This window comes from Melozone crissalis, unplaced genomic scaffold (genome assembly GCF_028551555.1).
Source record: "Melozone crissalis strain CALT ecotype California unplaced genomic scaffold, PUWL_Pcris_2 ptg000042l_1, whole genome shotgun sequence".
In the NCBI taxonomy this organism is placed as follows: Eukaryota; Metazoa; Chordata; class Aves; order Passeriformes; family Passerellidae; genus Melozone; species Melozone crissalis.
Window position 1 is genome coordinate 64783623 of NW_026535820.1, and position 13878 is coordinate 64797500.

The following is a 13878-nucleotide window of genomic DNA, read 5'->3' on the forward strand; positions in this document are numbered from 1 at the left end:
ACAAGTCTGTGTTTTCATAAATGTTGAAACCAGCAATTAATGAAGTACCTTCCACACACTGAGGATAAAGACGCTTTATGTAAACTGCATTATACGTTCAATGGAAATGTTAGATTTTGATAGCCTATCTAATCTGAAATATAAACCAACAAAAAATATCAGGAAAAAAATCTCATTACAGCATCATCTCTTACAGATACACCCTGCTGTTTGTTTCAATAGCACATCTCTACCAACTTCGCCAATGCAGAAAGCATTCCGTGTTCCTTCTCCAAACTTCCTGTGGTGTTTCTGGTCTGGATGGAGTTAAATCTCTTCAGCTGAGCTGGCATGGGGCTATGTTTTGGACTTCTGACTAAAACAGCATCAATAACACCGGGATGTTTTAGCTACTGCAAATGCAGGCAGCACCCTGGCCTTTTCTGTTTTTCATAGGGACTCACAAATAAGCTGACAATGCACAAGAGGTCGGGAGGGGACACTGCCAGGACAGCTGACTCCAGCTAACAGTCCATACCACATGGCACCATGCTCAGCCATAAAAGCTGGGGTTTGAGGATGGCAGGGGCCGCCCCTGCTTGGGGACTGGCTGGGTATCAGTTGGTTGGTGGTAAGCAACTATTTTCTTTTGCTTCATTTGTTTTTCTTGGGTTTGGGTTTTTTCCTCCTTTCCTTGTTTTTCCTTCCATTGTTAAATTGGAAACTGCCTTTATCCCAACCCATGGGTTTTCTCACTGCTGCCCTCTGATTCTCCCCTCTCTCCCACTGATAGGAGAATGAGCAAACACTGGGGTGGTAATGAGCAGCCTGCTGGGGCTAATCCACAACACTTCCTCTGTCATTTATCTCCCCAGCAACATGGTTCCATAGCCAGAACTATTGCCAATAGAAGTTTCCCATCTCCCTGTCTCCCTTAAACCATTTATTTCAGTCTTTGCATGATCACAATTTCTTACCACAAGGTTACATAGAAATACGGTAAGAAGCAAATTGTTGCCATAAGTTGTTTCATCCTCTTAATTTAATAATAAATACAGATTTTCCAATGTTTTCTAAACACCAGAAATAAAATAAAAGAATGCATTTTTATATCTATTTCTCATGTAACCTTAAAGAAATAAAGGGAAGGTTTCATGTATGCAGCTGCCCAGCAGCCGTGACGGACTTGTTACATTCTTTATCTTAGGACAGGAGGTAGAATTATTTAACTCAAATCAACCACTCAATTTTGTTATGAATATTTAAAAAACTAAAGCAGTACTTTACTACATACAAAAATTATATTCTTTGTGTAGAAGTCAAAAAGCAGAAGTATCAACAACCTAATTTAAAAAAATGCTGTTGAGCCCAGTGGAAGTGCCTATTTAGAAGAGCCACATGGGATGTCCAGTTTTAAAAAGGGGAAGTGAAAGTGCTAGGTGTAAGATCTTAAATTTAAATGCTATGAAAACACTTGGAAAAAAGTGTTGGAAAAAGTAATAAAAAATAATTGCAATTAATGGAAAACAATGGCCAACTGGTACTTATAATGAAGAAAACTGCCTTTTAAACACACTTGATCATCTTTACAAACACAAGTGGCATACAAAGTCTTGCCAGCATCTGTCTTTCATGACATTCCAATGAGTAAATTAAGAAAATGTGCTAATGGCAAATTTATAAAGGAGGAGCAAAATCTGCGCAAAGCAAAATTAACACATTCCCTGTAGAAATTAAAATACATATAACAGTTACTAAAATACAAATTAAAAGCTTAATGCCTGACACAAGTAAGGTAGCAGCATTGCTCAGCAAGTAGAGGGAGTAGAGGGGCAAAGGCGCACTACAGCTTCTGGTTGTAGCCTGTATTCTGTCAGTTTGACCATCTGAATGGTTCAGACCCTCTGCAGGCCAATGATCCATAGGTCTTTCCTCAAGGGGACTCGAAATCCTCTTGACATCTCTTCAGAGCATTGCCTCAGCTTTCCAATTCACACTAGTCCAAAGCAGCTGTGAAGGTCACTAACAACTGCAAGTACACCTCACCTTTCACTGCCACAATTGGGGTGCAGAATTCATTTTTGCAAGGTTAAGCACCTTTTTGACAGTGTCAAAGAGATCGCTGTACTGCACACATCAGTAGCTTGCAATCAGTGTTCAAGAATCTGGAATTTAGGTTTCACTACATATGTACAGTAAATTGCCAAATCAACCACTCACTGTACTCTGCTTTAGGCATAAAATAACACATCAGTCATTTCTGCATAAATTCCTGTGTGGGGATTCCTTTCAATCAGAACAGTAATGTTTGGTAGAATGTTTATTAGTAGGACTGATAATGTAAGGCATAAGCAATCTAAAAAAACATCAAAGAAACATCATGTGCAATATGAAAAAAGATTTCCAGCAATTTCTGCTGCAATAACTAGCTGTATCCAGGAGAAACACATGGTAAATACAGCTGGACAGCTTCAGAAGCAGTGTCACCAAGGAGCAGTCACCAGTAAGTAATCAGGCATCCACAGTTTTTGCAATACAGGGCCTGTGGTTTCAAACATACTGGAACTAAACTTAATGGTGATAGAAGAATGAAACGAGCTACAAATACACACCAAATTAAGAAGGCTAATAATTTTTAGCTGTTGTTAATGTTTTCATGGCAAGTGGCTCTCTCTCCAGGTTATACCCAACCAGCAGACAAGTTTGTGAATAAATTGATGTCACACTCTCAAGAAACACTGAACTTCAATCTTAATGCAGTAACTTGTAAATTAATTTTGTTGTCAAGGTAGTTATGTGCATTTCTAGATGAAAATATACCTCCAGTGCATGGTCATTTGACTGGAGCCCACAGTTATGATCATTCATCCTATTCATCTGTACCATATAGATTGCTGAGCCATAACACATCATGTATTTGCCTAACACAAACTCCCAGCCTGACCTCATACGTTCCAGCTCCTTAGTCACTTTACAGTGGCCCTTTGCTGAACTTGCTCTAGTGTGTTCATCGTTTCCTTGTCCCAAATGCCCAGAACTGGACACAGTATCCCTGATGTGGTCTCACCAATGCTGAGTAGAGGGGAAGGATCAGCACCCTTCATCTGCTGGCAACACTGATGCAGTCTGGATGCCATTAGTCTTCTTTGTTACAAGGGCACATTGCTGGATCACGTTCCACTTGCTGGTCACCAGGATTCCCAGGTACCTTTCCACCAAGCTGCTTTTCAGCTGCCCAAGCCTCCTGTGTGCTGTGGAGCATGGGGCCTTTGCCAGGTGCAGGACTTTGCATTTCCTTTTCTGTAATTTCATGAGGTTCCTGACTGCCTATACCTTTGGTTAATCAACATCCCTGTGAATGGCAGCACAACCATCTGGTCTAGCAACCTCTCCTTTCACTTTTGCATCACTGGCGAATACACTGACAGTGAACTCTGGCCCATCATCAATGAAGATGTTAAAGAGGACTAGACCCAGCATCAACCCTCAGGATACGGGCCTACAGCTTCCCTCTGTGACGCTGATCAAACCTTCTGACACAGCAATTTGGCCAGTTTTCACTTCACCTCCACTGCTTACTTATCCAACACACACTTCATCAGTTTGACTACAAGCAAGTCATGAAAAATAGTGACAAAATCCTTACTGAAGCTGAGATAGATAACATGCACTGCTTTCCCCTCATCTAAAAAGGCAGTCATCTCATCATAGAGGGTCATCAGGTTGGTTAAGCACTGTTTACCCTTCACATATCCATGCTGACTATAGAGTATCACGTCTTTGTTCTCGATGTGTCTGGGAATTGTTTGCAGGAAGATCTGCTCTGTTATCTTCCCGGGTTTGAGGTAAAAATGTCCAAGCCTAGAATTCCTCAGGTCCTCCCTACCCTTTCTAGAGGCAGGAGTGAAGTTGCTTTCTTCCCTTCTTCTCCAAAGTCCGCATTATCTCCTCCCAATACCCAACTCTATTCTCCTTCATCAAACACAAGTATTCCTTGCACTGGAGTTTATGACTGATCAGGGACCTGGCAATCCTGCAGGTTCATCTTACCAGTAAAGACTGAGGCAAAGAAGACCACAGGCTATTTAGTGTCATTTGTCACCAGGTTTCTGGCCTCATTCAGCAGCAGGCTCTCATTTTCCTCAGTCTTCCTTTTCTGCTGATGTAGCTCAAGAAGCTTTCTGGCTGCCAAGCACATTATTCAACACAATCAACTCCTGATAGGCTTTGGCATTTCTAATCCCACCATGCATGAAGTGGAGCTTGGATAAGGTGATCCTTGAAAGTCAAGCAGCTCTCTTGGACCCTCCTTTTCTCCAGTTCCACGGCCCATGGGATTCTTCCAAGTACACTGCCTGTGCCCTCATGTGTCTTCTCTTCTGAAGATACCAGGGTGATTAAAGCTGCCCATAAACACCAGGCATATGAACACAAGATTTCTTCCAGCTGCACAAAGAAGGCCTCACTTGCCACTTCAGCCTGCTGAGGCAGTATGCAGCAGACACCGACATCATCACCTGTGTTGGGCTCTCTGTACAGTGCACTCCAGTGCCCACAGGCTGTTCTCAGCTGGCTCACCAGCCCTTCCAGCAGAGCTCCATGCAATCCAGTCAACACTCTCACATAAAGGGCAACTTCTGCTTCTCATCTTCCTGTACCTGTCCCTCACAGCACACCTGCTGTGGGAGCTTTCCTGTTGTGCCTCTGTGACTCCCAACAGGACAGAAGCCTGGTAACTGCACATAGGTTTCTAACCAATAAGACAGAAAGTTTGTTTACAAGCACTGGAATCAACAGCTTGCCTCCAAGGCCTGGTGGGGGGACAGGAGGGAGAGGGGGAGTCTGAGCAGATGCTGTAAAACTGTTACAGCCTCCTCTTCGCACACTCCCACTTTTCCAAATATAGCATTTTAATTTCAAAGCATTTTAATTTTGTAATTTCAAAGTCTTTTAGAAATTACACATGATACAATGGACTAGTTAAGCCTGATTTCATCTATTTTTGATCTCTCCTTTAAACATTACAGCCCTATCTTGTGATTAATGCTTTAACTTTCTATGCTGGATCAGCATTAATTGACTTTTGGTGAAGAGGGAAAGAGTCAGCCACAGAAATGATTGTCTGTGAGGAGCAGCTAGCAGCTTCCTCCATGCCAGGCACAGCCAGTGGCTGGCTGGCTCTGAGAACTGGCACACTGCTAAGCCAGTTAGAGAGGCCAGTAATGTCTCTATGACAACATATTTAAGAAAGAAGAAGAAACCATGGGAAGCTCTCTTTCTGCCCTTGGAGGGATGGCCGGTGCTGCGGCTGAGGCCCTACCTGGCAGGGCCAGGCTGGGCCCGTTCTGGCTGCTGGGGTCCTGCCGGGGCATCCCGGTGACACAGGGGCACCCCGGTGACACGAGCACCTGTGGGGCCTGGACTGTGTGACCAACAGTGAGAGCACAGCAAGCAATTCCCCGATGCAAAGCCTGGACAATATCAACTTTTCAGCGCTGCAGAACTCTACAGAATCTTTTCAAATTGATAGAACTTGAGAACAAACAAACCTATGAACAGCAACTCTCTCTGAGTGAGGAAAAAAGAAAAGAAGAAGACAGGTGAGGAGAACGACATGGCAGCAGTAAGGTCACTACAAAGAAAGGGAGAGGAGGAAGTGCTCTGAGCGTCTGAGCTGAGATTCTTCTGCCAGCTGTGATGAGGACTATAATACAAGAAGCTGTTTCCCTGTGATTCATGAAATGCATGGGGGGATGCAGCACCCACTCTCAGCCCATGAGGAAAAGGCCCTCAAGCTGAAGCATGTGGATGCTGAGAAGCTGTGATCTGGTGAGAGGCTTGAACAGAGAGAGAGAGAGAGCCCTTGCCTCCAGAGGTAAAGGAAGACGACCTTGCTTTTATACTCTAGAATGGCTCATCCTTTAAAACTGCACTCCATAAACTAAATGGGCCCCAAAAAGCAGTTGTGGGAAGACTGCAAACCGTGGGAGGGACTTTACGTTGCAAGCAGGTTCTGGGTGGACTATTAGCCATGAAAATTTCCAATTGGAAAAGTTCACAGAGAACTGCTTCCTAGAGAAAAGACCCCATGGCACAGCAGAAGAGACTCCTTTCACTAAGTGAACTGAAAAAAGATCTTAAAAAGTGGCAAACTGACTAAAATTTCCATATTTTGTCTCCCTGCACTGTCGGTGGGAAGAAAAAAAGGCTGGAGCGGGGAGGAAAGGTGTTCTAAACATTTATTTTAGTTCTCATTATCCTCTTTAATTCTGTTAATAATTTCTTTTTCTTTATACCTCTTAAAGTTTTGTGCCTGCTTTGCCTCTAAAGTGTTTTCTCCTAATCCTTATCTCACTCCATGAGTTTTCTTCCATGCCTCTGCTTAACTACAGCAGAGGAAAATGAATAAATGATTTCTCATAGGTGAACTGGCATTTGGCCAGCTTCAACCTGTCACACTTTCTAAATCCACCTGTGTACCAAGCAGTTTGGTTCATAATCTGAGCCCCTGCACTTAAATTGCTTGCCTAATTCTTACTATCTCCCTGTGTTACTCAATTTTTGTTCAAATTATGCTGCATCTAGAGTAAAGTCATAATTATCAACTTTGTAGATCAGGTTAGGGTGTCACAAAATCAAAAAACCAAAAAAATCTTAAAAAGAAAGAAATGCTGATATTTCCCTGATTTATCACAGAAGAACATTTTTAATTATACAAACATATTAAATATTTTTTAACTAGGAGAAGAAAACTATTAATAAAATGCATAGGTAACTCATTATATACTAGAGGAAACTTAACAACACACAGTTTAGATACATAATGGAAGTTAAATTATCATGAAATCAATAAGTGCAGGTGGCAGACACAATATCAAAACACACAGAGGGTGAAAAAGCAACATGATTCAATAGTCAAAAGGTATTTCTTACCTGGCAAAGAAGAATTTATACAACCCCACACTTCTCTCTGAAAAGTAAAAATGCAATTAAACAAAAGCAAGTCTAGAGAATAAGAGAGTTTATAGCAGACTCAAAACAGCAATTTCAGCATTTTCTCACTTTTTAAAATATCTGATTGGAAGAATTCTTATATTTAAATATATTTTAAAGAAGTGCTCTGATAGAAGCCGAGTACCACTTCCATCCATGAGAGGGCTGCTATGCACATACTGAAAGCAGCATTTCTGCAGGTGCATAACATAATGTAGTTATTTGAAATACACAAGCTAGTCAACTCTCTCCATCAATGTTCACAGAACTAAACTGCAACTTCAACAAAGAACAAGACTTGTCTAGGACTAAGACCTGTGGAGAAGCTTACTGTCCTAGCATTCCTTTCCACCAGCTTAAAAATACCCTAAACACACATAATCAACAGAAAACAAATTTTAAAAAGTGCTTCAATCACCCTGATACAGCAAACTGTATTGTCACACAGTGACACATCCATCCATCCATCCATCCATCCATCCATCCATCCATCCATCCATCCATCCATCCACCCATCCATCTCTCATCACAGGAACTGATGACTTTCCAAAGTTGCAATTGATCTGTATTTAATGATTTAACACTGTCCTCCTCTGTATCTGTAGAGGTTTTCTACCTAGACAAGAGCCAAAGCAAGATCAAATGAAGATGGTAAAGAGCTGCTACTTCTGCAAGTTCCATCCCTTTGATTCAGTTGACTTCCTTTATTTCATGAGGAGGTTAATGGTTGGACTCAATGATCTTTAGGGTCTTTTCCAACCTAAATGCATCTGTGATTCAAAGAAAAACCGTCTTGTGTTGACAGTTACTTTTTAAATTAGTACCAGGCAATATCACATTCCTTGAAGGAACACACACAACACAATGTCTGTAACCAGTGCTCAATATTGACCATCTGACCCATCTGTTCATTAGTGAAATGGCACCAGAACACCTGTTCAACAAGAGAAGAGATATCTGAGAGCAACAAATAAAGTACTGAGTTAAATGGTTAACTATTTCATGTATCTAGATATTACCCATTCAGTGATATTAATTTAAGGTCCACATTGGACAACTGACTCGTCACTTATAAAGATAATTGGGAGTTATAAAAATCATTGAGTCATTTTCCCCCTTTCAGATAATCTCCAATCCTGTCTTATCAGAAGCACTTCTCTACTATACAGATAAGATTCTACTTGTCTTATCAGGGAATGAAAGATAAAGAAAACCAGTATCAAACCAAATGCTACTCATCACTTCAACAGGTTTTCACAACAGGTTTTACTCATACTAGGAGCTATCTATAACCTTCTGAGACCTTAGAGCTATTGACCCATAGAAACAAAAAACTGAAGAAACTTTGACACACAGAAGGAAAGGATCTATAAGCGAACACAGTCTTGTGAAATTGCTAATTAAATGTTATTCCCAGATTTACTACTCTTACTCATTGCTCACTTGAGCTGAGCATGTTTTAGGTTTGCGGCAAACAGTATTGATACTATTCAGAAGTAACAGAAATTACCAGAAGAAAGTAGGCTTTTCTGACTGCAAAAGGATGCCAAGAGATAAGACTCTAAAATTTACAATCTGAATGACCACACTTATCTATTCCCTGATTAGATCATCCTTAGAAGAGGAAGTGGGTTACACTCTTTTTTTTAGTTAAACTAAAGAACGTTACTGACACGACAGAACTTTCAGGAAACCGTAATCTTACTTATCCAATAAAAGCATTACTTCAGTGTCCTGAGTTGACGATATGATGCTTTTATCCCCAATTGTCTCGTTCTGTTATGCTGAATAATAAGCATTGCACCTTTAAGACTTGTTGCAGAGAGTGAAGGAGGGAGAGAAGTGCACAGCTTATTTTTTTCCAGACACTACTCTCACTCCTCCACATTCCTGCTCCTGACTGTGTTGTCTGCGGATGGACAGACAGCAAGACAGAGCTCTCCTTGGCTTTTTGTTAGTTTTAGCTAGCAGAAGCAAAGAAGTTCCCTGGACTGTGTTTTTTTCCTTTTTCTTTAGACCTCTGGAAACCTGCTCTGGACTGAACACCCACCAGAGCACTGACAGCTGCACCTGTGGCCCACCCGGGCCAGGCCTGGCCTGCGACATTGCCAGCACCAGAGGGACTGATCAGAGACTGAGTGAGCTAAGCTGCAACCCGGGGACGAAGTTTTTGGAGCAGCAAAGAGTTTTATTGTGTACTATTGCTTAGGTTTTGTTGTATAATAAACAGTTTTTTTCCACTTTTCTCCAAAGAAGTATTTTCTCCCAGACCAGTTAGAGAGAAGGGCCGATTAGATCTGCTTTCCTACTGAAGCCCCTTTGGAGATTCTCTCCCAAATTTGCTCTAAACCAAGATATTCAGTTTCTCAGGTGAGGCCATTAACAATTTGGTGCAGCTATCAGGGCCTTCTTGTGTCTGCCCAAGACCTCATGGCTTTGTGCCTTACACATGTTGGAACGTATGATCTAATTTAAGTCACTACCATTAACATCCAAGTGACAATCACACAAGTTTTTACAACACAGATAAGATTTTCATTGCATTTTATAGCTTATGCATGCTACCTTACTGCAAGTAAAGTAATTTATGATGGCTTTAGAAAAAAATCCTACTTTGAGGTTCGAATCTCATATGAAGAGCTTTTCTAAGAAGCCTTACCATTGATTCTGGACAATACTCAGGTGCTCGCTGCAGTAAGTGCTTCAAACGGGAGTCACTCTTAGAAGACAAAATCTGTTAGAAACAAAACACACCTTAAAACAGTGAATGTTCTGCACATCAAATACTTTTTTCAATTTATTTCACTGTTTTTAGTTTCTCTAATATCTACTCTTTGACAACTTTGCCTAACAGTTAGTATGAACAGAATTCAAATTTAAGATTTCTTTTTATATATTTGTAGTTTTTCAAATATGTTTTACTTTTTATAGAGATACAATATTTTCTATTTAGAAGAGAATGAGAATTTCCTCCACAAACATTTCAATCAAAAAGTTTCTACTGAATGTGGAAGGGCAACGTTAACGAGAGGATTTCTGCTGCACGTATCAAAATACTATACAACTCTATTTTCTTAATTAATCTTCTGCTACATGATACATGACCTCAAGCAATTAAACTTCAAAACCCCCCTGAAACATAATTTCTGTAGAAAAAGGTAGAACAAAACCAAGACTAGTTAAAGAGACAATCAAAACTAACAGGGGAATGCATAGTACCCACAGGTGAAACCCGAGAAGCTTGGTAGACTGAGGATGCTGTTCCTTCAGCAGCCTAATAAAGTTTTATTTATAAATTAAAACAAGAAACTGTTTTAATTTATAAAAACAAGAAGAATGGAAACAGACCTATTAATGTGTGATAAGAAACTGGAAATGACATAACTGAAACAGATGAATTTCAGAAGCAAAAGTACAATACAGTTCTAGTCTAAATTTGTTCTATTCTAACATGATAAACTTACTGAAAGAAAATCAAGAGAACAACAGCATTTGTTTCAGAAACAAGAGCAGAAAAAGAACTGCATTAGTATTTTGACTCTTCTGAGGTCATAGAATAATAAAATAATTCAGGCTGGAAGGGATCTCAGAAGATCATTTATTTTAGACTTGTGCTCAATGAAGGGTAAACTACAAGACTAGACCATGGCGTCCATCTGCTTATTCTTCCCATCAGTCCAGGTCCCTCAGGATGACAGTCCTACCATTAAGATTATCAACACTTCCTTCGAGCTTCACATGGCTTGAAAACTCAATGAGAGTCGCCTTGACCAGGCTGTTAACAAGGATGTTAAACAGGAGAGGTGCCAGGGCAGACCCCTTTGGTACTCCATTTCTTATTAGCCTACAAGCAAAGTAGGACCCACTAACCTTTATCTCTGAACCTCGTTTTACAACCTGTTTTTTACTCATCTAATTGTCCATTCCTCAAACCCATATGATCCTAAAATGGATACAAAAACATTGAGGGAATGAATGTTTAAAAATTTGCTACAGACAACGCAAATGACATCCATGCCTTTCCCCTCATTCAGAAATCCAGCCTTATTACCAAACCAGGCTGGCCAGGAATGATTTACTGACATTAAATCACACGCCTCCTTCAGCAATAGCCTTACATTTTTTTTCCTTCTTCAGCCTTTAACTACTGCCATAAAATGTCTTGTTGCCCTTGACTTTCTCTATGAGTCTCAATTCCACCTGAGCTTTGTCTTTTCCTATATAACCTTACTTGCCTTGGCAAAAGGTCTAAATTCTTCTTATAAAACATCTCTCTGCTTCTACACTCTCTATACCGTATCTTTTCTGCACCAAAGGTTGTTCATAACTTCTCTGTTTATCTGAATCAGATTCTTGGAACATTAAGGTGTTTACTTGGGAGCAGGGACAGACAGTCCTTATGCTTAGAGAAGGATATGGATAGAGTCCTCTGGAATGGTACACAATGAATGCTGCCAGGAAACTTATCACAATGAAACTTAGCAGAAATAAGATTAGGGAAAAAAAGTCTATTGAAAAAAGAGGGGCCCACTAATTCCTTGCTATGGTATCTGGCATGCCGAATCAAATAATCATGAAAAGGAGATGATACTAAAGCTAAGAGTAGAGTAATACTTATTAGTAATGCAAAATAATTAGGTGTTTGAACCATGTTAGTTGACAAACAAACCTGTAATCCACATTCTCTTTTTCAAAAGTCTCACAGTAGCCAATTTACTGGTTAGTAGAATTCCTTACCCTTAATCAAGCCTCCTTCCTTCACTGGCAGGATCCAGGGCAACTCCACCGGGTGTCCTGGATCCACCCCAGTCCCTGGGCTCCCAGGCAAGGCCTCCCTCAATACTATCGCCAGTGTCCATACAGATTTGCAGACAATGGGTAACAGTCTGAGGGTCAAAAAAACCTTGTGATTCCTGCAACATCCTAGATCTGAGTCCCTGAAAACCAAATCACCTTAGCCAGAAAGTCTCCAGTGCAGGTGAGTGCCTCCTTGCCCTGCAGAAGGGAGTGTTTCTCCTGGTGGTATTGTTTACAATCTGCTGGTTAAGCCAAGATGGCTCCTCGACAAATCATTCCTCCTCATCTGCTCTAAGGCCCCAAATCTAACCTGCAAGTGCATATCCAAAAACAGGCATGAAACTTCTTCCTCCTGTCAGCTGCACAAAATAGTTAAGTTACAGAAGATGAAAACCAGTAAAATAACAGCAGACAGCTCCTTCAGTTGCACCGCATCAAAGGATCACACAGAAAATGATGCCACTAGCCTGATGTGAGGTAGCTAAGCCAGATCCTTAGAGCATACTTTGGGAGGCACCAGTCCTGCTTCAGACTTTTCCCAGACGTCTCACTACTTTTGATTCTGGATATGCTGATTATCTGAGTGGAGAGAGGTGATCCAGATGAGGCCAGATCAGAGTGTCTTACAAAACCCACAGAAAACCATGTAATAATTAGAACCAGTAGAGCAGAATTGGGATGGAACTTGACAGTAAAAAGCTAGAGGTCTTTCATGAAGAGCCAACAGGAATTCACATGATAAGCTGGAAACTTCAAACCAATGAAACACAAGAAAGAAATGGGCAGATGATTCCAAATGCCGTATCAATGCAGCTACTAAATTCACCATTTTTTTTTTTAATATACAGGAATGGAGCTCTTTCTCTTATATCCAAGTTAGAACACAATTTTTAAGACTGAGTGTCACACTTTTTTTTTAATAATGCCATGTATAGTTTTGCTTACCTGTATTAAAAGAGAGAAAATTATGCTGGAAGGGCTGCAAGAATTATTATAGAAATTGAGAGATGATCTTATGCAAAGACACTGTAAGACTTTTCCTTGTTTGGCCTAACAATATGAAAGCTGAAAGAAGATTTGGTTCTATTCTCTAGATATATCAGGGAGGGAAAAGTGCAATTTAAAGTGAAAGTTTTGATAGTGCAACCAGAGATAAATATACGTTTCATCATAACCAGGTTTATTACTCAAACAGCCCCAAAATAAGCAATGAAAACAAGAAAAGAGGGCAGGTATGATCTAAGCACACAACTTTAACATAAATACTGCGTCTACGTTGATGTAAGTTTTACTGATGTAAAATTCTTACATAGATGAATAACTGTAACAACACACACACAAAGCTGTATTAATTACTATCCACAGGTACAAATCTAAACATAAGTTAAGGAAAAATACTTTTCAGGCTTGAATTCAGAACAAACATTATGAAACAAAGCATTATGAACAAAGTAAGTGAGCAGATTTTTGCTGCATTCACAAAGCCATATATCATGAGATGCTTAGTGGACAAACAAGAACCTGAAGGAAGAAAGAATAATACCAGCATCTTGTTCTTCAGTTTGAACTCCCCATAACTTGGAGACACATAAGATTCATAAATTCTGTAAAATACCTTCAGACCTCTCATTTCCCAATGCGCTTATCACTTCTTGACCAAACTGTGGCCTCAGATTGGTATTTCTATTTCTCCTCAACTTCAGCAGAACCCATTTTTCACTACAAAAGGAAAGAGGACTATGGCTCTAAAATTTCCAAGTTCTCATTTTGATACCATTACATCTCACAATTCACACATAGCCTCCAGACAGAGGATCTTTACCTTACAAACTTAATGTTGCTACATCATTGTCTAAAGACACAATTTCAAGTCTGCTGGAGTTAAATTTAAAACAAGCTTACCTGTTCACAGACATCACGGCACATTAAATTGTCCTTCGCATGGTAACAACAAGACAAGCCTATGGAAGAGCAGCGAGAGGGAAAAAGATATTTAAAAGATTTGAAATACTTAACCATCACTTCTGAACACAAGTACACACTTGATGCTCTATCAGGACAATTTTCTGTCCCACAGATGACCATGGGAAATGTTCCTCCCCAAAAGGC

The 13878-nt window shown here is 40.3% G+C and overlaps 1 protein-coding gene across 2 annotated transcripts in view; it reads right to left on the reverse strand.

Moving 5' to 3' along the window:
* Positions 1 to 13878, reverse strand: part of RECK (reversion inducing cysteine rich protein with kazal motifs) — a 51354-nt gene that overhangs the window by 35343 nt on the left and 2133 nt on the right. For both annotated transcript variants that reach the window (XM_054285045.1, XM_054285046.1), the window contains exons 2-4: positions 13672 to 13730; positions 9632 to 9706; positions 6913 to 6949 (exon numbers count right to left, since the gene is read on the reverse strand). In XM_054285045.1, the coding sequence (XP_054141020.1) occupies positions 6913 to 6949; positions 9632 to 9706; positions 13672 to 13730 (171 nt within the window). The remainder of the gene's footprint in view (positions 1 to 6912; positions 6950 to 9631; positions 9707 to 13671; positions 13731 to 13878) is intronic.